This window comes from Stegastes partitus, unplaced genomic scaffold (assembly GCF_000690725.1).
Source record: "Stegastes partitus isolate 25-593 unplaced genomic scaffold, Stegastes_partitus-1.0.2 Scaffold291, whole genome shotgun sequence".
NCBI classification, from domain to species: Eukaryota; Metazoa; Chordata; class Actinopteri; family Pomacentridae; genus Stegastes; species Stegastes partitus.
Window position 1 is genome coordinate 393,837 of NW_007578022.1, and position 20,935 is coordinate 414,771.

Here is a 20,935-nt window from a genome sequence, read left to right on the forward strand (position 1 = left end):
CTGTTCATTCTTAATTATTCCATCGTCGTCTTGCAGCCAACAAGAGATGCCACCTGTACTGTCAGTCCAAGGAGACGGGAGACGTGGCCTACATGAAGCTCCTGGTGCATGATGGGACGCGATGCTCCTACAAAGACGCCTACAGTATCTGCGTGCGAGGAGAATGTGTGGTAAGGACGTGTTCAGACTACCAGATTTCGACGCGTTGCATCAGGTTACCGGCGGCACCACCAGCTGTGGGCCGATAAATCCTGAAAACGTTGAAGGAATTCATTAAATTGCACAAACAGCATCAAGTTGACTGGATCTTACTCACTGCTGCTTGTAAGGAGGCTTCACGGTGATGTTTGGATTCATTACTGCCAATTTGTTCTGAGATTTCTGCCAGCAGCAGCTAACAAAGATTCAGTTCACAGCAGCATACAGGTGAGTAGCTACGTTGGTCAACCCATCCCAGCTGACCAAAGTTTGAAAAAGTTCACGCTTGACCATCACATATTTGTAATCTAGTTTTTTTTTTTTCCTGTGCATGCGTATGTAATTAAGTAAAACAAGTTAAATCTTTGAATACTGCATTAAAAAAATCCTTAAAGAAGATGTGCTCATGTCGATATTTGCGACTTTTTATGTGTGTTTCAAGTGCCAAGACTTGAGAACTAATGTAGCTGGAATCCTAAAATTTAGCAGACTCATTGATATGTGCATATAGTTTTCAGTGGTGAAGCCCTTTTTTATATACTGATATTCCACCAACTATAACATTTTTATTTTTCACCCTTAGAGACTGATTTTTTTTTTTTTGTCCTTTGATTGGCACTAATAGGAGTTTAAAAAATGCAGGGTCTGCGGCCAGTCAAAAGCATACTTTATGAGGAAAAAAAGTGTTTAAATTACCTTTTATGGCTAATATTAGAATAATGATTTAGCAGGTATGATAGGTGGAAGAGTTTGTAATGCTGTTACTGAGCAAAAAGAACAATTGATGAAAAGTGGTACCATAAGTAGACAGAAACATTACATTTCTTGACCAAATTTGCGCCATCATATAACTGGTTTGTGTAACTCTATCAAAACAAGGTTGTACCTTTAAACACCATCTGTACTTATGAATGAGTCTGCCAAATGTCAGGAGTCTAACTACATTCTTTCTTAAGTTATGGCACAGATTGGTGCAAAGAAAATGGTGCAAAAATCTACATGACCCCACCTTCGTTAAGAATATTTAACTCATAAACTAATGTTACCTTTGATTTCACACATGGTTAATTTAATCAATATTCACCACTTTTAAAAAAAAAACATTGAAGATGGTCAGATGGTGATTTAAGGTGGAATGATCCACTGTTGTTCCTTTTGCAGCCTTTATTCATCCAGATTAGCAGCTTTTCCGCAACGTTTGATCAGTTTAGGTGAAGCAGCTGCAAGCATTTAGTCGCAGTGTAGTAGGTTAAAACCAACTAGTTTTGGGGGACATTGGAAAATTAGAAACAATGAGACAGCTTTTGTGGCATGCCCAGGGTCAAACTGGACACCACTGAGCTAAAGCATCACTTTCAGATTCCCTCAGTGTCTCCAAGTGAGGTGATGCCTCTTGTGGCCAAATGACAACTTAACTATCCTCCAGCTCCACATTCAGCCTGCTAACACCAGTTTATGTCCACTCAGCTCTGATTAAAGCTGCTGTGAAAACGCTGGACGCTCCTCGTCAAACTGAGTTCTGACTGTTTCCGTTCCCTTCGGCCAAAAATCAATCGCAGCTCATCTCGTCTTTTTTTCTGTCTCCAGAAAGTCGGCTGCGACAGAGAGATCGGCTCAAACAAAGTCGAGGACAAGTGCGGGGTTTGCGGTGGAGACAACTCGCACTGCCGCACCGTCAAAGGAACCTTCACCAGAACGCCGAAGAAAGCCGGTAAGAACACGTGGAACCGATGCTAACACCATAGCTGCTAATGGGTTGGACGTTTTCTCTTTGTGTTTTTTCATCTCCAGTTTGTTCCTGAATGACTAACATGTTTATTTCTTTCATGTTTTGGTCCACGAATATATGTCATTTATTGTTATTTTACATTCTTTTTGCAGATGCTTTTGTATGAAGCGACACATAAATGCATTAGAGTGCATTATCACCCCTTTGTCTCACCCAGTGGTTCACACTAATGGGATAAGGCTGGTGTTATTCTGTGTTTTCTATACTGTCACACCATCTCTTGTCCTGTTTCCTCCTTCTGTTTGCAGTGTTCAGCCCCAAACAAACACAAAACTTTAGAAAACAGCTTCATAATTGACTTTCACAGCTGGGCACTGTAGTTTTTTTAATTATCATCACAGAAACTGGGGTAAACTGTGTTTTTGTTGGGAATTATGTTCTCAGCTGCAGATTAAACCACATTTGGTGCATTAGGGAGCGTTTACAGTTTGAATAGTTGATCCACAACTCCTGCTTTACATACGTATGCAACACTTAGTAGATCGTTTTGTGTTCGTCTCTTCCCCTTTTGGTTTGGAGTCAGCTAAAGAAAGTGTCAGGCAGCTAAAACTGGACTTCCTCTTTAGCCAGTCGATGGGGGAAAGAGAAGGCTGCATGACTTTTCTAGATGAACTGAATGGACCACAGTGCAGTGAGGGACCTCTATCTGCAGCCTTATTACACTTAATGCATTCTAGATAATCGCAAGAAGCTAATGTTAAGGTTAAATCATTTGAACCCACTTGTTCTTAACTGAAATGATTAGAAAAGACTCGGACCAGCCGCCCATATTCATATGATTTCTGGTAATAGAACTGCATCAACTGGTGATTCTGTTTCAAGAACTATGGAGAAACATAACCAGACACATTGAGCTGCTACTGTTGAGCTGTGATGCACAAACTGATGTTTGCAAAGTTTACACCCAACTTTTTGACCAGTTTGAGGAAAATGCAACCACACTGACAACTTATTTGACATGGTGTTGACTTTAAGTAAACAATAAGTGAACTAGAACTTGCAGTTTCCGTAAGGTTTGGGTGAGTTTAAAGTTTTGAAAACAAGGAGGTGTTCATGGGTTGTCTGCTCCTCCTGCTGGCACAAATATTGGATTTATCCCAGAACTCTATTGAAGACTGATGTGAAGTAACGCTGGCGATAGTCTGGCCAAAGAGAATTTGGTCTAATGAGAGCATAGCGACAAATCATTTGACCTGGATGCTGCAGCTGTACTTTTTATTGGATTTGGTGGCACTCAGAAAAACAGAATAATTCCAGCCTCATCCGTAAACACTGAATTATCGTTGTCTAATGGCTTCCTGTTTCAACAGATCCCAAGGAGATGTGATACGCTTCTAATTAGCCACTTGTTTTTTAGTTTGCTTAACTCACGGCTACGTCTATTTACCAACGTGAGCCAAGTATCATAGCTGGCTGAGGCTCCATGTTCCTTTAATGGTTGAATTCTTGGCTGATTCTTGAGGCGTCTCTATACCCTGTACGGTGAAGGTCACATGACAGATGAGGAGGAATACTTGGAGGATTAGTTAGGATGCCTGTTTTCGTCTTATAATTTTTCCTTTGAATTATTCCATGAAGGTGCAGAGGCCTCCACTGACTCTGTTCAGAATGAATGTCAGAAATATCAGCTGCTGAGCAGAGTGAAGCATAATTCTAAAGCAGCTAAAAGACACTCTGCAATCTGCTAGAGTGTCTGTAAGTATACGCTGCCGGTGAAATCCTACATTGAAAGCATGTGATTTGAAATTACGTGTGGAGTGCAGCTTCCGTCTGCCTCAACTTTGATGAGGGTATACCATCCGTTAAGCACTGATGAAAAAAGCAAAGTGCTTCAAACAGAATTTGATTAGCTGCCACACTTTATTAAGCATTTTTAGCTCCTTAGTGGTTTTTGTACATTTGTTTGGCCTTTTTAACATCCGTATCCGACTAAATTGTATGTAAAGTGCAGTTTTCCTCTGCTTCAATAACTTTGATTAGAGTATGTCATCTTTTATGCACAGATTCTAAAAGCAAAGTGCTAAAACCGTTGATTAGCGACAATTAACATCCTTTGTTATATCGTTAGTGGCTTTTTCAGCCTTTTTTTTGAACATTTGTTTGGCCATTTTCAACACCCAGAGCCGACCCTACTAACCAAGAAGCATCCTCGCTCTGCAGAGAACTAATTCTGATTCAGTCTCAAACTGCACTTAAAGTAAAAGTGCCAGGTTGTGGCATCCGGCAGAAACATTTCAAATATCTCAGGTTTGTGTGGTGAATCGCTGAGCTCAGATGAGGGATCTAACCACTTACATTTTCCTGAAAAGTGAGATAGTGATGGAGCTGGCGTTTGACTCGTACAGCTGGAAGAAAAATTCACCATCCTGACTGATGTAAACATGCAGTCAAACACTGAGAAATGATTGCACCAATGTCACTCCCGTTAAACAGTAAATACGAATAAAGTTTAGATATTTGCCTAGACGCCAGCACTGATGTTATTAACTGTACGAGCTGCAAGCGTAAAGCAAAGTGCAAACTGCTTTGTCTGAGCAGCAGCGCCTCGAAATGAAGAAGGAAGCCTGCATGGGGTTTCTTGCCGCAGTGCCGTTATCTCTTTGAAGGGGCTCTGAAACTAAAGCTGCATTTCACTTCCACCCTGCATACTAATTCTGCAGGTTTTCAGTGAACTCTTAGGTTCAGGCTTTACCTTAAAAACACAAGTTTGAAAAGCAGCTCTGAACTCAAGGTCCACTTCACAGGTTTAATTGTGGAGCTTTTAGCTACATTTTGCATTTGTTTACTTTGCATTTGTCCCTCGTGGGTGGACGGAAATGTGACCCAAGTAAGGAACAGGTGGAAGAAGGCAACTTTTTGAATATGTTTTGAAAAGGTGACTATAGCCACGGGGAGAAAACTAAAATACATTCCATGTAGAAGTTGGGACACTTACAGAAAGATCCAGGAAACAACACAGAAAATCTTTAGCTTTTTTGCTAAGTTTATTTACAGTTATTGTGAATTAAATTTGAGTATGAAAGTCAGTTGACAGCGCAGTGTGTGATTAGTATGTTGTGTGGAACTGAAACTCGATCTGTGAAACACTGTAAAGATTCATTGCAGTTTTTATCTGTGGATCTCCAATTACCAGTTTTTTTTTCTTTCTTTTTTAAGTAATTATTGCGCACAACAACACAAAAAACAGTGGGGCTTGTTATAAAGTTGATGTCGGAGATCAAAAATCTTAGAGTGCATAATTACTAGAGTGTTTGACAAACCCATTATGGGCTTAGACTTCCAGACCAGTTGGTGTTACTGCAGAGGAAATTATGAAATGGGCAAAAGTATACGAGATGCGATCAAAAAGTCCTAGCCCTTATCAAATCAATCTCTTTGTGCAGCACTACTCTGCTCCCAGTGCTCCTGTAACACTGTTAATGCTCCCTGGAAGTCCTGTCATGGAAGAACATCAAGCACCGTCTCCGATGAGGATGTCGCCGGGAGCTAAATCTGGCAGATGGAGATTGACGATTGGTTTGTGGCCAACAAACATAATCCGTATGCCCCATGAGCTGCAGCAGTTTACAGCTGACTCTTGTCTGAGCAGCTCCGAATTCTTTTTCTGGAATTGGTTGCTTCCTTTAGTTTGGGGGGGAAATCGCTTCCTGAAGCAAAAGAGGTTGAATATCTCAGGATCTTGTTCACAACTGAAAGGAAAATGGAGCATGAGACTGACAGACGGATCGGCAAAGCACCACCAGTAACCAGTATTGCAGATGTCGCGGTGAAGGTGGAGCTAAGCCCAAAGACACATCTCTTGAATTACCAACTGATCTTTGTTCCAACCCTCATCGATGGTCATGAGCTTTGGGTAGTAAAAAACGGATGAAATGAATGCAGTCTGCTGAGTGGCTGGGCTCGAGTCTTACTGATAGAGCAAGGAGTTCAGACATCTGGAGGGAGCTCTAGAAGAGTCGCTGTTCAGGTGGTTTTGGTGTCTGATCAGGTTGCCTTTAGGGGGTTTTCCAAGCAGCAAACCTCAGGGCAGATCTAGAAATCAATTTGTATTAGATTAGTTTCTTTATTGTCATTGTATAAACAAAACGAGATTTAACTGCACCATGCTCAGCTAATGTATTAAAAGTAGAAAACTGTTAAAAGTGGAAAATATGAAGTAGAAATATATTAAAAGAAGTAATGCATAGCACACATCAGCTGTTGGCTACACTGCCATCGTATGGATTGCAGTCATTTCACTATCACACGTTTGTGTCCACAGTGAAGTGCTGTAATTTAAAGTTATTGCACTTATTGATGGAGGGATTACATATCTCATCTGGCCTGGGAACGCCTTCAGATCATTCAGGAGGAACAGGAGCATGTTGTTGGGGAGAGGAACATTTGGGAAAGCAGAAGATAATGGACAGATGGATGGATAATCCACAGTGCAATTGGAGCACCCACATCGCACCATGTTTGCACCGAATGTTCGCCCTTCGTCACCTCAGGATGTTACAGTAGAAGCTGGCAGACCGACTCTGGAGGAATGGTTCATGCTAAATGAGGTGCATGTTCTGGTGGTTCGTTTCAACCTGATGCTCCTTGTCCGGCTTTGGAAACTGCAGCTCTTCAGCTCTTTGGAAACTACTGTTTCTTCTCTTGGTGGTAGCCGCAGACCCACCTCTAAACACCAGCAATGATCCTCAACATGAAGGCTGGATCATCCCAACTCCTGACTGACGGATGTTTTTCTTCTCTGCTCCAGCTCCATGGTGAAATCAAGAACGTGGATCTATCGGTGGTCACAGGTTACCATATTGAATGCAAGATGTCACGAGGCATTTAATCTCTGTTGCTGCAACACAAACAGCCGCTGAACTATTTGATCGCACCTCGTACTGAAATCATCATTATTGTTCCTCGTAATTAACATTGATAAAAATCTGTTAATATTATTGACATTTTTTGTAAATGACAAAGCAGCCCTGTTGTAATGTCGTACTGGTCACAGAGTTGTTGACGAGAATGCGACGGCCTCCCGCAGAGCTCCGTGTTGTTTCCTGCTCGATCGCGTGTTAAATTTGCATTTGTAGCCGGTAAATGAGTCCGTATGGAGCTCGCAGAGCGACATCGAGGTGTGCTGAGAGTCTGACAGCTGCCTCAGCCGTCACTCTGAGCGAACAGTCGGGTTCTTTTAAACGCAGACTCTGACTAATTAAGAGCAAAAGCGATTAAGTCCCTTTATTTATTTATTTAATACACTCAGTTCAATGTTGTGAAAGTTGATTAACACTTCATGCCTAGCCCTTTCATATAAACTTTTTTTTTTTTAATTTAAGTTGCTTCGTTCAGGTTATCTTGCCTCTGCAGCCAAACAGGGCTCGCACACAGGAAGCACAACTCGGTCCACTGAAGCTCTGCTTTCTAAAACATCTTCCCTCTGTGCAGAATTAAGCTGAAGGATTGAGTGCTTGATTTCTTCTTTTTTTTGTGTGTGTGAAAAATGTGTCCTCACAGTAATGGCAAGCATGAAGAGAATAACTTGAATGAATGACGGATCCACTCGCTCAGACGGTTTCATGACGCCTTCAACAGCCCGTCCTCGATTCCAGCATCAAGAGCCATGAATACTTTATTATTGAATTTCATTTAAGAGAAATGATGCTGTGGCTTCAATACAGAGAGCTTCAGAGAAAATGGACTTCGCCATGACGGCTTCATCAAACCGTCTGAGGATGTACTTTGTTATAACTGTGATCGATCCTCTTCACTTCCTCACTCTCGATTAACCGCTCACCTTTTTTAACAGGGAAACAGTTAAGCAAGAGAGCCCAAAAAGAAACCCCTTTGTTGGAGAACACAATATGCAAGTATCCAACCTTTGGCTCCGTAGCGGCTTGTAGTGCAGATGGATGACTAACACTGTAGAGATCTGGAGACGCGAGTCACACAAGCTGCTGTTTCCTTCTGTTACTAATGAAGTGTGTGTTTAGGTCGTATCTGTCACGGGGCTCGTAACACAACCGAGTCTCTAGAGCTGTCTGTGAAGAGTTCTTATTTATGATGCGTGCTTTGTCGGCCTAACAAACTAACTTAGATGAAAATGTGACATTAAACAAACCTGCAGACCTTTGGAAACAATCTGGGATGTTGTTGGCCATTTACAGGAGGATTTATGCCACACTGAGGCTCTCTTCGGCCCTACGATCCACCTCCGAGGGGTCATTTCTAGACAACAAGTTTGCTCTTTCAGTCTGCAGGGAGCTGTGTAATCAAATCATGATTTCTACTGAGCAGCATGTGGTTCATAAATTGGCTGCCGTCAGAGGATGCTCTAGTAAAAGCGAGACATCATTTCTTATTTTCTTTTTTTTTGTGCCATTTTTCCCTGAAGTAAGAATGCAATTTAAAGCCCTCAATACACATCCTCCGCCACCTGTCGTAGCCTTGCGTGGACCCTGCGACGGTGAGCGCCAGACGCATTAATAATCACCTCGCCGCTCCGCTGTGACTGCGTCAGGAGTGTCGGCGCCGCCTGTCAAATGTGAGGCCGAGTAATTACACCGCCGCAGTTCACTGCTGGTGATTGGCAAGTGCCACCCCGCCAGCAAAACAAAAAAAAAAGAACAAAATAAAAATGGTTTGCTTCCTCATCCAGCGTGAATTCCTCTGGTCCCTGCTACGCTAATTAAATGTGCCTCCACTGTTGGTGATGTTGTTGACAAAGAGAGACACTGTAATACTGACTAACTGATTTATTTCATTTTCAAGGGAAGACCAGAGGAGCCTTCTTTTTGCCCAAAGGAGCTCGAAATGTGTTTTTAAATGAAACCGAGGACTCTAGAAATGTGCTTGGTGAGTGACGGTAGGTTTGTGAGCGGTGGACATCCCTGGCAGAAGGCGACTTTGCTGAGCCGTAGTCGTGCTTTATTGAAACGTGGCTGAAGGCTGTTTTCATTCTCATCCCGTGTGCGCATCAATCAGCGTGAGTAGAAATGACAGTAAATGCTGACACGGATGTGAATGAACACTTTTGTGGCCTGTTTCAATAAAACTTTTACCTGCAGCGAGGAGGAGAGCCGACGTAGTGTTTTCTTCTTTAACGTCTTCAAACTTTGTAGAGCAAAGTGAGCTAAAAAAAAAAAGCCAAAAAGCTTCTGAAACTGGCGTGATGTCCACCTCCACAAACACTCAGAATGTTCCTGTATCTGCTCAACTTACCTGTCTCGTCTCTGTCTCATCTTTTTCTAACCGCCCTCCTGCTTCTGCTGCTGCTGCTGCTACAAACTTGGCAAAAGGTTACCTTAAGATGTTTCTCATTCCTCCTGGAAGTAGACATGTGATCATCCAAGAACATGAGGCCTCCCCTCAAATTCTTGGTAAGTTGTCGACTCCCCACCACGAACACATGTGAAATCAGAAAATAGCTCCTCGCCGTCCTCCTCATGCTTCCCAGGAAGGCTAATGAGAACATATTCTGTACACTCGTAGATTATAGACGCTGTATAATTTGTTCCTTATCGCCTCCCTGACTAAGAAAATTAGTCTTCTTATTGCACATTCATTATTCATCAGTCTATTAAAGGGAGGTCGTAGATTAGTGGGTTCTCTCCTCTGCAAAAGTAGGATGATGCATTTTCTTTTGTCATATTTTTCCAGCTGAATTTACAGACACATGTAGAACAAACTGGCTTTATTCATGACTTCAAAACAGAATATAGAATGAAAAAAGCATGATGTCTGACTGACAGTCACTTTAATTTCTCACCTCAGTCTCATTACGTCTGCCTTTGCTATTCTAGTCTCATTTTAACTGACTTATTTTTATTTGGAGTGATGTCTCGTACTTACATCATGTTGCTTTTCTGTGCATTTATTTTGATGTTATTGTGTTTTTTCTGAGCAATATCTTGCACAAGAATCCCCTTCGAGATTGATAAAGCTCTGCCTTATCTTAAATATATTCATGTTTTAGTATAATCTCTGCAGGATTGAGTTAGAACGGAGGTTTCCCACCACAACCATAGTGGAACACTGACAACAACATGAGCTGTTTGTGCAAATTCCCAATTTTGGCATATGTTTTAGTATCCATAGAAACAGCCGTAGTGGTTTGACTGGACTGCAAAATGTCAGAGTTTTGCAAAGGAGAAGCCAGCGACTGTCTGCAGTGTCTGACTGGTTGTCACCGCTGGTTTATTTAAACGACAACGAGCTGCTCTCCATTGCAGAAACTTGCAGGATGTTTTAGGGCAGCCTGAAGCTTTGTGCAAGTTTCAACTGCAAGAAAAACCTGTCTAGAACCTCTTTAGGGGCCATTTTCAGGAGAGATGAAGTACCACTTCAGGTCAGGTAGGAGAAAGACGCTCTGCAGGTCTCGATGCTGATTTTGAGAGGACGACATGTACCGTTTAGTTTCCTTCCTGTTCGTATTCTCATTAAGTAGCATTCTTCTCCTCCCAAGCATCACCATCAGCAAAATATAGTTCATCATGTAGGCTACACAGCAAGTTCAGTCACGACGATTCCTCATCGTTTATAGTTTACGTCGTTGCTGAAGGTTTCTGATCCTGTACTGAAACAAAACTGGACTGTTCCTATAAACATTCCCCAAGTTCCTGCAGTGGAAGACCGCCGAATCATTCCTAAATAAGCTGATCTCAATGTCTGTTGAGCTACAAAATGCTCTATAAAATATTAGAAACTGCATTTTTCCAGACCCCCAGGTGGTATCTTTAAATTGCTGGTTTCAGAGTTTGCAGTCCAAAACTCCAGAAATATTCAGTTTACTACAAGAGTACACCAAGAAACGGAGAAAGTCCATCCATCCATCCATCCATCCATCCATCCATCCATCCCTCCATCCATCCATCCATCCATCCATCCATCCATCCATCATCCATCCATCCATCCATCCATCCATCCATCATCCATCCATCCATCCATCCATCCATCCATCATCCATCCATCCATCCATCCATCCATCCATCCATCCATCCATCCATCCATACATGCATCCATCCATACATGCATCCATCCATCCATCCATCCATCCATCCATCCATCCATTATCTACACACAGCTTCTCACATTTGAAAAGATGAATTCACCACATGTTTGGCATTTTTACTTGGAAAACCGAATCAAGATTAGTTTTCTATGAATAGAATAATTAATAAAGTTATTGCAGCTCCCAACTAAACAGTTATCATTGAAACCATGACAACAAAAGTCCTCTTTTTTTGTCCTGGATTTGTCTGAGCTTGCGAGCTAAAAAACTGAGTATATATATAATATGGCATAAAATCAAAACAATGAGCTGAAGTGGGTTAAAAAATAATGCCAATGTCAATGTTAATACGTAAAACGTTGTCATGTGACGGTAGAGGTGGTTGTTTTGGCCACAAGATAGTAGAAAAATAATAACTAAAGCTAAAATGCTGGACATTTTTATTTTTACAATGCTGATTAAGCCTGTTGACACCACTTGAATTTCTCCGTATTTTGCAATTTAATAGAGTTTTGAATCTACTTTCTGCAGTCATGTAATGCATTTTACATCAACCAGCAATCGTTAGTGTGCAACAGCTCAACTAGGAATATGTTGGAGCCTGTGTTGAAAAACATAGGAAGCATCCAAGAAAAGTTTGTGATATTCCAGATGAAATAAGCTAAGAAATCAGAGGAAGGACTTAAAAAGAAAATGATCAAGAGCTTCAAAAGTGTAATTACTGACCCTGCCAGATGGGGGAGACAAAAGTTCTTCAGTGTTCAGTGAAAGGGGCTTTTAAATGAACAGGTACAACTTATCAGTGACGAGCACGCTAAATTAAATGAGCTGTTAAAGTGCTCAATTCAGAGAAACAGACAAGTTGTTTGTTCGCTGTAAACAGAAAGCATCTCTTATGTCAGGCAGATGATTAAAGAGGAGTCTCATCTTTTTGTTTCTCGTTCTGTGACTGGTCCTAGGAAAGTATGAGTTATTTAGCATCTGCCAGGTGAAGCGGGTCAGCATCGATCTCCCCAGCCAGAGGCGCTGTGGTTTTCAAAAGAACTTGGGAAGATTAGCATTTGCGGTTAAAGTTATTTGTCTGACGCTCCCGTCCTGTGAAACGGTAAGAAGAGAAGAGAGGAGGAAAAACTGAAGTGCAGCAAGTCTTTGAGGTAAAATTGAGGATAAATGGCAAAGAAAATCTGTCTTATCTTACTTTGAAGCTTTATAGCATGAAGGGAATTACTTGTAAATGTGTGGTAAAGAAATAAGGTAAAAGCAACACCTCTGCATGAAAGATCATCTTTTATAGATATTACGGTCGTCATCAGGCGTAAAGATGTTCTGTGGTGGGGGGTGAAATGTGACAAACATACTTAGACGTGACAAAACTCTGGGAATTTTCTGTGTTGCTTCATCTAGTCTCAAGCTTGCAGTAAATAAGCCTTTACAGGCACAAAAAATCTGTCAAGTGTGACTAAACACCACCAGTGTGTTGTCCCTGACAGTCTGTCGGTGTGTCTCCAGGTAGATATGAAGTCATTCACTTTAAAACTGACTTCGTTCACTCTTTTTCAAACGAGGTAATTTTAGGTCAAACCCCTGTGTCAGTGAGCTGAAGTAGCTAAGCAGAGACGAGAGGCTTCTCTGTGCAAAACAAATGCATGTGAGGCGTTTTAGGAGCACCGATAGTTTGCATATTTTGCGGACATCTGTAAATTTTAGCTTAAAAAAATAACCCAGGTTACAATTTCACTCTCTGAACTGAAGATGCACATTTTTAGCCTGTTGGAAACTCTAACATTTGATTACTTGGCCAACATTATACATTGTGCTTATTGCAAAGAGTGTGGCCAATGCATGGATGTACACTGAGAACTGATTGGGGCAAAGGACGAAAGAAACCGAGGCAAAGGAAGGAAGACGACAGGAAACAAGCAAGGAGAGAGATCTTTACAAAACAAAACAGGAAGTAACTTAACACAACTCCAGAGAATGACACAAGCAGCAGCAAACCGAAGCAGCGAGGAACCAAAAATGATAATAACATTTACAACTAATATTGCCTAAAACTGCACACTTATTCCTGTTTACAATCCTTAAGATAGAAAGTGTATTTGAACAGTCAAAAAAAAACAAAAAAAACCCCACCATGTTTCAAATCTAGTATCACCAGAAGGTGCGGTGAAAAGTTTTAGGTGCACCTAAATTAAAAAGTAAAAAGCTCAACTGGAGTTAAACAGACTTTATAGAAGAAACTCAAGATGGTTTAAGGGAGGAGTGCAGGAAGCCGGTGAGCAGCATCTTTAAACAGAGGAGATCATCTATATCCTCACTTACAACACAGTCCTGACGTCCCTCCACAGGCAGCTTCACCGCCGTTAACATGATGACTCAGAGAATAAAAACCCAGAACTCCCCTTCAGACATTGCATCTGACCAACATTCTTGGATGAAATGTTTCAAGAGGTCCAGTTGCCTTCTACTTAGTCACAAGTGCCCGAAAGAAGAATCCGCCCTCACAAACTCTTGAGATGCCGACCCCCGTCCCTGACGCTCGACTCCAACTTGAGGAGAAATTCAAATTTAATCAGAGCTGCTGAGCTGTGATTGGACGCTCAGTTTGGTCTTTGTCGTGCTGAACTGTTAGATTTGTGTATTTTCTGCTTTTTGAGTTGCCTCACAAGCTAGTTTTATAAACATCAGCAGATTTGCTCCAAAGGGCTTTAATTAGTGTAGAATTTAGAAAAAAAATTATAATAAATGTTTCTTCCTTATAAGTAAAAGCAGCAATAATCGACCTTGCTTGTACGGTATAAGGGATTATGTCTGCCCAAAGCTGTCGAGGTTGTCTTGTTTGGGAATTATTATGTTTAATTGATTATTGATATAGTTTCGTAATTATAATATGATCTAAAACTGGTGGATTCAGTTCAGTTTAATTCAATTCAGTCGTTTGTTGTCATTGTCATAACAACACGGTTATAAATAGCAACGAGACAGCACTTGAGCATCTTAATACTGTCATAATAAAAGAAAACAAAGTGCAAAAGTGTCCCCCAAGATATCAAAAATAGGTTTAAAACAATGTGTACTGTGTACTATTTAGCACAGCAAGACAACAAACACCACACAAGAAAACAGCAGAGTATGTTGGACGCTGTAATCTTCAACTCTGCCACCATATTTGTTAATCCACCGCCAAGATCTGGTGACAATCACCATATCTGATGTGATCTACATTAGCTTCAGCGTGGTGCACTCCGATGCCTGATCACACGATGTTGATCTTCACTGATTAGGGTGAAAATGATGACGTCAGAGGCTCAGGATAATTAATCATCTCTTCAATCAATCAGGGAAACTCAATCAGACATTAGAGCGAGTATTTCTCATCTGGATTGGCATGCGCCGGAGAGGCACAGAATCTGATTTCATGTGTAATAAGGAGGATTATTAATACAGGACAGACAAAGGAAAGTTGATTTATGAGCCGCAAATGAGGCTGAAACGTGAAATTTCTAACCTTCATCTATGAAATACGTTAAGCTGCTGGTGTTTTCAGTTTCAAAATAACGCTCAATAACTTTATGTTATTGAGCTAAATTAGCTGTGAAAGCTGTGATGATATAAACAACCTCACCCTGAAACTGACATCAGGTAACGATGAAAACATCCTAAATTAAAAAGTTTTATAGAGTCACTAGTTCTATAAAGCGAACCTTCAGTAACCCAACAATGCAGCGCCTTTGCAGCAATTCATCACTGCTTTAGTCTTTTTTTTTATGCATTACTTTGTCTCTATAGAGCTATTTGTTGACATTAAGAACATCTCAGAACGTCACCTTGAATGAAGGAATAAAAAAATCTTGCATTAAAATCAACACTGATGTTTTACACTCTGGTGTTTTTGAGTCTCTGGGAGCTTTTGTGAACGTCCCGGTAATCCTTGGCCGAGAACGTCACAGCATAATGAGCTTTACAACTGTGGTCGCTGCTGATAAGCATTTTCATTAACGATGCATACGTCGCGTAAAAAGAGCGTTTTGTTCTGCCACAGCGGTTTGTCATGTTTAGGACCGTGGCCCCCGCATTGACGAGCGGCCTCAAACCATTCATGTGTATTATTTCAGACGCACACTAAATCCTTCAAATTGAGATAAAGCGTGAAAAAAACACGTAAGCAGAAAATATGTGAGCGTATTCTATAACGGAAATCTATTTCCCAGGCTTTAGAATTAAGCGGCAAAATACGTCTTTTGTCCCTGGAGCAGCGGATCTGTAGCAGCATTACAGCGTCATTCATCTCCGTCTTCCTAAACCACTGTTACAGATAATAAAAAATACATCTGTTTAATGGTTAATAGTGGTGTAATGGACCGCAGCTGATCTGTTGGGCCGTATAAATCAAGCTTTATGGTTCAGCACACATTTAGACTTCAAAGTTCCATTACAAAGTTCAATCAATCAATCAGACTCTGTCTATAAAGCACCGCTCATACAAATATAATGCAACACAAAGTGCTTAACAACCAATGAAATGAAATAACATAAATAAATAAATAGAATGCATGTTATTCAGATGCAAATAGACAGTGGAATGGTAAATGATCTGCACTTATGTAGTGCTTTTCTACCGTAGTGGTACTCAGAGCGCTTTACAATGTGTTCCTCATTCACCAATGGCAACAGAGCTGCCATGCAAGGTGCTGCCTGCCATTGGGACAGACCTCGGGTTCAGTGTCTTGCCCAAGGACACTTCGAATGTGGAAGGCCAACAACCTTGTGTTTAGAGGACAGCCGCTCTACCACCTGAGCCACATCCGCCCATTAGAGAAAAGAGGAAATCATAGAAACAGAACAAGAACATAGTCGTGACGTTGCACCGTAACACAGTAAAATGCAGTAAAACAAACATCCTCTACAAAGTCCAGTGAGCTAAAAGAATGTGACAGCCGGTAGCTTTTACAGATAAACAGACAAACAGACAAAATACCTCACTGAGGAATAACTCCCTAAAGAATGCACAGTTTTCTTGCGGATCTGAAATTTTCTCTGATCCGTGACTAATAAGCTGCGATCGAAGGCAAACCATGATCAGTTGCATCCCTAAAGGTTAAAGTTTGGTTATTTTTAGGCACAAAATTAATTTAGTTTAGATTTAAGGAGTTAAATTTACAACTGTGCATAGTATTTAAACACAGATTTTCCTTCTTTAACCTGTTGCCGTCTTTTAAATGCGTGTGTGCTTTATTTTGTGTGAATAATTTTACAGCAAAATAAATTTTAAAAAACCCAGATTCTAATTTCCTGTGCGTGTTCACATCCTTGACAAAAACAATTCCACAAAGCAGGTTGTGAAGGTTAGAAAAAAGCACAAATTCTGCTTAAAATCGCGACTTTGCGAAGATTAACTCATAAGCTTTGTTGTCATGGTTGCAAAAGTAAACACAAACAAACAGTGTGTTGTCGAGCTCCCCATCAATCCACTGGATGCTTTTCATGGTGCTAAATCATGCTTCATGTCTCCCACAAAGCCTTTATTCTCTGGAAGAAGTTTTAATTCAGGCTTTTTTAAGAACTTAGAGCAAGGAAAGGTCGTCTTATCCTGCATTAGATCCTCACTGAGAGGAGCTAAGATGTGAGAGAGGGAAGCAAAGAGACATCTTAGCTTAATGAGAAGCTCCTTATAACTAAATCTGACTGCTCTGGTCACAGTTGCTTCTGCCTCTGAAGATTTTTCCCAGTTAAATATTGCAACTTTTGCGAAATGCAATTTTTAGTTTCATCATCTCTTCATTCATGACTCATTTTTAGGGAATATCCTCATCATGTCTCTTTGTTTTCGCACAGACTAGCAAAAAGAAAATCACTTTGCATTTCAGTTCACAAACTGAGCAAGGGACAAATAAAATCTATTGAATTTTGAATCATGAACATACAGCATGTTTCATATCATCTCCATTAGCATACGTGGTGACCCAACATTCACATTAAGAGTAGTCGTGAAGGGAAACGTGTCCTCTCAATCCAGCTGTGAAGCCTCAGTTTGAATGTCTATGAGGTCAGTGAGCATCTTTAAGGTGCCTTTATTCTTTATTCTGAACAAAGCCTGCAGCTCTGCAAGGGGGGAAAAAATGGCCTTCAGTAGCCAAGTTTAGAAAAGAAACAGGACAAAAGTGAGCACTGACTTTTTTGTAAACATTTCACACAGTTTCTATCTGACTTTGGGTGGAAAACATTTCCTTTGAGACCGTCTGATCATCTCATAGTTGGACAAAAAAAGGCAAAAAAAACCCTGTTGTAGCATCAGAGTGTTTTTGAAAACAGCATCCATCCTTCCTCATGTCGCTGTCGTTATCTGTAACATGACATGTGATGATGGATCCTTGGAAAAGCCAATAATGTAATAACAGTCGATAAAAACGGCTGATAACGTAATAAGTTATTGGCCAAAAGATATTACGTTATTGGTTCAGGACTTTTATTCCGTTATCGGCCGTTATCACGTTATTGGCTTCTACGATCCTCTTCCACCTGAAGGAGCGATGCTAGCGTAGCATCCTGCTATTAGCGCCGCATTTCTCTCATTGTGTTTCGCATCAACTGCAATTAAAGATTTTCTTCATCAGGGGTTTGTATCCAGAAAAAAAAGCAGCACAGGTGTTAGAGATAAACAGCAGGTGTTTCATTAGAAAGACTCACCTGCTCAGATCTTTTTCTCTGGTGCAGACGCTTGATAAAAGTCTGATCATGTTTTAAATATGAATATTAGAGAACTTAATGCATCTGTTAAACCAAACAGACTGAGATTTTAATTCATGTTTTTAATAAGCAAATACTTTATTAGTTTAAAAAAAACAACAACAACTTATTCTGGCATTCTGCTCCATCACTTATTTATGAGTTTGAAATTCTTTCTTTGGTCTATACCTGGAACCAGACAGCACCAAGACAATAAATTATAAAGTATTCGTTGAAAATTGTAAGTGTTGCTGGTACAGTTATACACATATACACAGCGTGGTTTATTATCTGAACTATCTGAATATGTGTTTTTATCAGGACCATGAATGCAAATTGTTGTTTTTGTTTGTTTGTTTTTTGATCGTGGGAGTTTTTGAATAGCTGGTTTCTAAAATCTAATGATGCTTATATGACTTGATGATAAACTTTATTTTGACTTTTTGAACCTTATTATACAAAAACTATAAGCCATGTTTCAGTCAAACAGTTTGTTTTTAGTCGTTTTATGTAAAAACTGAGGAACAAATCTGTCCACACTGAATACGTTCATAATTATTTCTACAGAGCAGCCAGTGAATCATCCACAAACAAAAACTTTGACATTTTTAAAGGCCTTGAAAACTTTTTTTATTATTTTATGTGCGGTGTGTTTTTGTCCCTTATTTCTGTACTTTTGTGAAGTGCCGCAGTTAGAAAAAGACGATGTGACAATATCACGATTCAATCAGGATCAGCAGCATTAAAAAAAAAAAAAGAAAACAGAATATAAAAACAGTTATTTTGATTATCGTTAAATCTGATCAAACCACATGTACACACAGTCCTAATTATTAGTGTTAAACTCCTAATAAAGACGTTTGTTGCTCGTTTAGTCAGGACTATTGACCAATTTTTAGAGGCCAATTCTGTCAATTTTCTCAATATATATCTTATATATTTAAAACAATATATATATTATATGTTAAGATATTAACACAGATTATTAAAGCAGAGGTGCACAATATTGTATTTTTGCCAATTTCAGTCATGCTTTTATTTTCCAACTCATTCTGGCTGATTGACGATGCCGTTATATGGACATGTTGTTTCCCCAGAAAGCATCAGGTCTCTTCTGTAGTGGAATCAACGTCTTATTTCTACATTTATAGTGACACACAACATAACACATACATAACAATGCTTCTCAAATGTACACGTTGGTGAGCAAAACAAGAAAACTTCCTCAACTTACATTTAAAAGCTGCCGTATTTTATTTAAATATAACATTCTCCTACTAAACTGTAGACTTGATGCTTCTTTAATGACACTCGAGTCGACACAGTCCTGACAACAGCTATAAACACAGTGAATCTGACCCATTTTACAAGAGTTGTCCAAGCTCACATAGTCTTGTGCATTAGTCATCACATCTGCCTGTCAGTGTTTATTTATGGTTAAAAACTTGTATGAACAAATACTGAAAACGTCCCTATGTCTTTGTGCCTCCTTAGTTTAAACGTCAAGGAAGAACAAACGTAAGACTTACATAAGAAAAACAGCACCTTTAAAGTTTTTGTACTGCAGCATGAGAATTGTAGGAACTAAATGACAAAATAAATACGATTAAACTATTACAGAGTAAATACAAGCCAGTAAAGAAATAGTTTAGAATTTTAAGTAGTTGGAGAATTGTACAGGTTTTATTGTAAGTCAGAAATCTGAATATGCCTGCAGTGCATCAGGTTTGCTCCTAAATTAACATGCAGGACACACAAAAACGCTGCATACTATTTAATATTCCTATTACTGAGCATAAGAGTTTAAACTGAACTTCTGCACCAGAGGAAATGATCTGCGACAGGGAAAAGTGGGTTGATTTAGCAGCTTTTGATTATGATACATTCAGATGCAAAAAAAATGCATTAAGCGTCTGATAAACAATCCTGTTCTGTTCTGTTTTAGTACATTATAAGCTTGGCAGCGTGTTTCGTGTGAACTTGAAAACGAACCAGACATTGTAGTGTTTCAGTTTACTTCTGTGAGTCACCCGTCTGAGAACACTGATTTTTTTTCTCGTTGAATAATTCAGAAGATTTGTAACTAATGGAGTGAAGATATTTCAAGCTTTTGGCAGCGGCTCATGATAAATTACTGATTGCAGCAATCAAGAACCAGGCGACGGGGCATTACATCCTCAACGGCAAAGGAGAGGAGATCAAGTCCAGGAGCTTCATCGACTTGGGCGTGGAGTGGCATTACATCATCGAGGAGGACGTGGAGACGCTGCACACCGACGGACCTCTGCATGACCCCGTGGTGGTTCTGGTAATAACACTTTCCTCCTCTGTCACGCTCATATTTTAATTTGTCTAAAAGGCTGTTTGCCCGACAATGAGCGCTGTAATAAGGGAAACAGGTCAGCCATTCTGCCAAATCGCCCCAAATCCCGTCCCGCTCATTAATTTCCTCTCGCTGTCTGTTAGATTTTAATTAACTTGTGCAGTACCCGTTGAAAATGTGCTTGTTTCGGACCGGGCCAATTGGTTGGCTGCGGGACAGTTCAGTCTGTGTGTCGCTTCTTCAAGTGACAGAAGCTGCAGTGAGTGAGGAGCTTGTTTCCAGACTGCAGCGCTCGTTGGTTTCTGTCTAAAATGCTGCAACAGTTTGGATGATTAGGGTGGAGGTGTTGTCGCTGTGTCCATGTGTCCACTGGGTGCAGCCGCCTTTGCAATGCAGTGTAATAAACTACCTTAATCATTTAGCTGAGTTGCCATTTAACATCATGTTTCTGAAGAACTGCTCATCCAAACAACTCCATACTCAACACTGCACTTCCTTGGTTATCCAGTAACGTACTCACCAAATGTGAAGCAGATCGAATCAGCAATTGTCGAGAAAAGCCAATAACAGACACACACACACACACACACACACACACAAAGAGACTTCCTAACTGAGACTGATCCTGTCGTTCTGAACGAGCACTTTGTTCCCTTTTCCATTAAAAAACTGGCTCTCAAAACTTCCCTGTTTCACTCTTTAATAGGGCACAAATCAGAATTGCATGTTGTCATATCAACGAAAGGAATTTAGGATGTTTTTTTTCCCCATATTTTAGCACCAATATTGGTCTAAAAACAACACAAAGAAATGTAGTTTGCACACGAAAATCATAGAGCACCTTTGCGCTACAATTCCACATCTATGACAAACTGAAAAATCCATAAAAAGACAGAGTTAAGCCGCT

The 20,935-nt window shown here is 40.2% G+C and overlaps 1 protein-coding gene across 1 annotated transcript in view; it reads left to right on the plus strand.

The window, feature by feature from the left end:
• The window catches only part of adamts3 (ADAM metallopeptidase with thrombospondin type 1 motif, 3), a 255,775-nt gene that overhangs the window by 203,342 nt on the left and 31,498 nt on the right, over positions 1–20,935 (plus strand). Inside the window, exons 13-16 of the mRNA XM_008282959.1 lie at positions 37–170; positions 1,786–1,909; positions 9,268–9,348; positions 19,850–20,013. Of these exons, the coding sequence (XP_008281181.1) occupies positions 37–170; positions 1,786–1,909; positions 9,268–9,348; positions 19,850–20,013 (503 nt within the window). The remainder of the gene's footprint in view (positions 1–36; positions 171–1,785; positions 1,910–9,267; positions 9,349–19,849; positions 20,014–20,935) is intronic.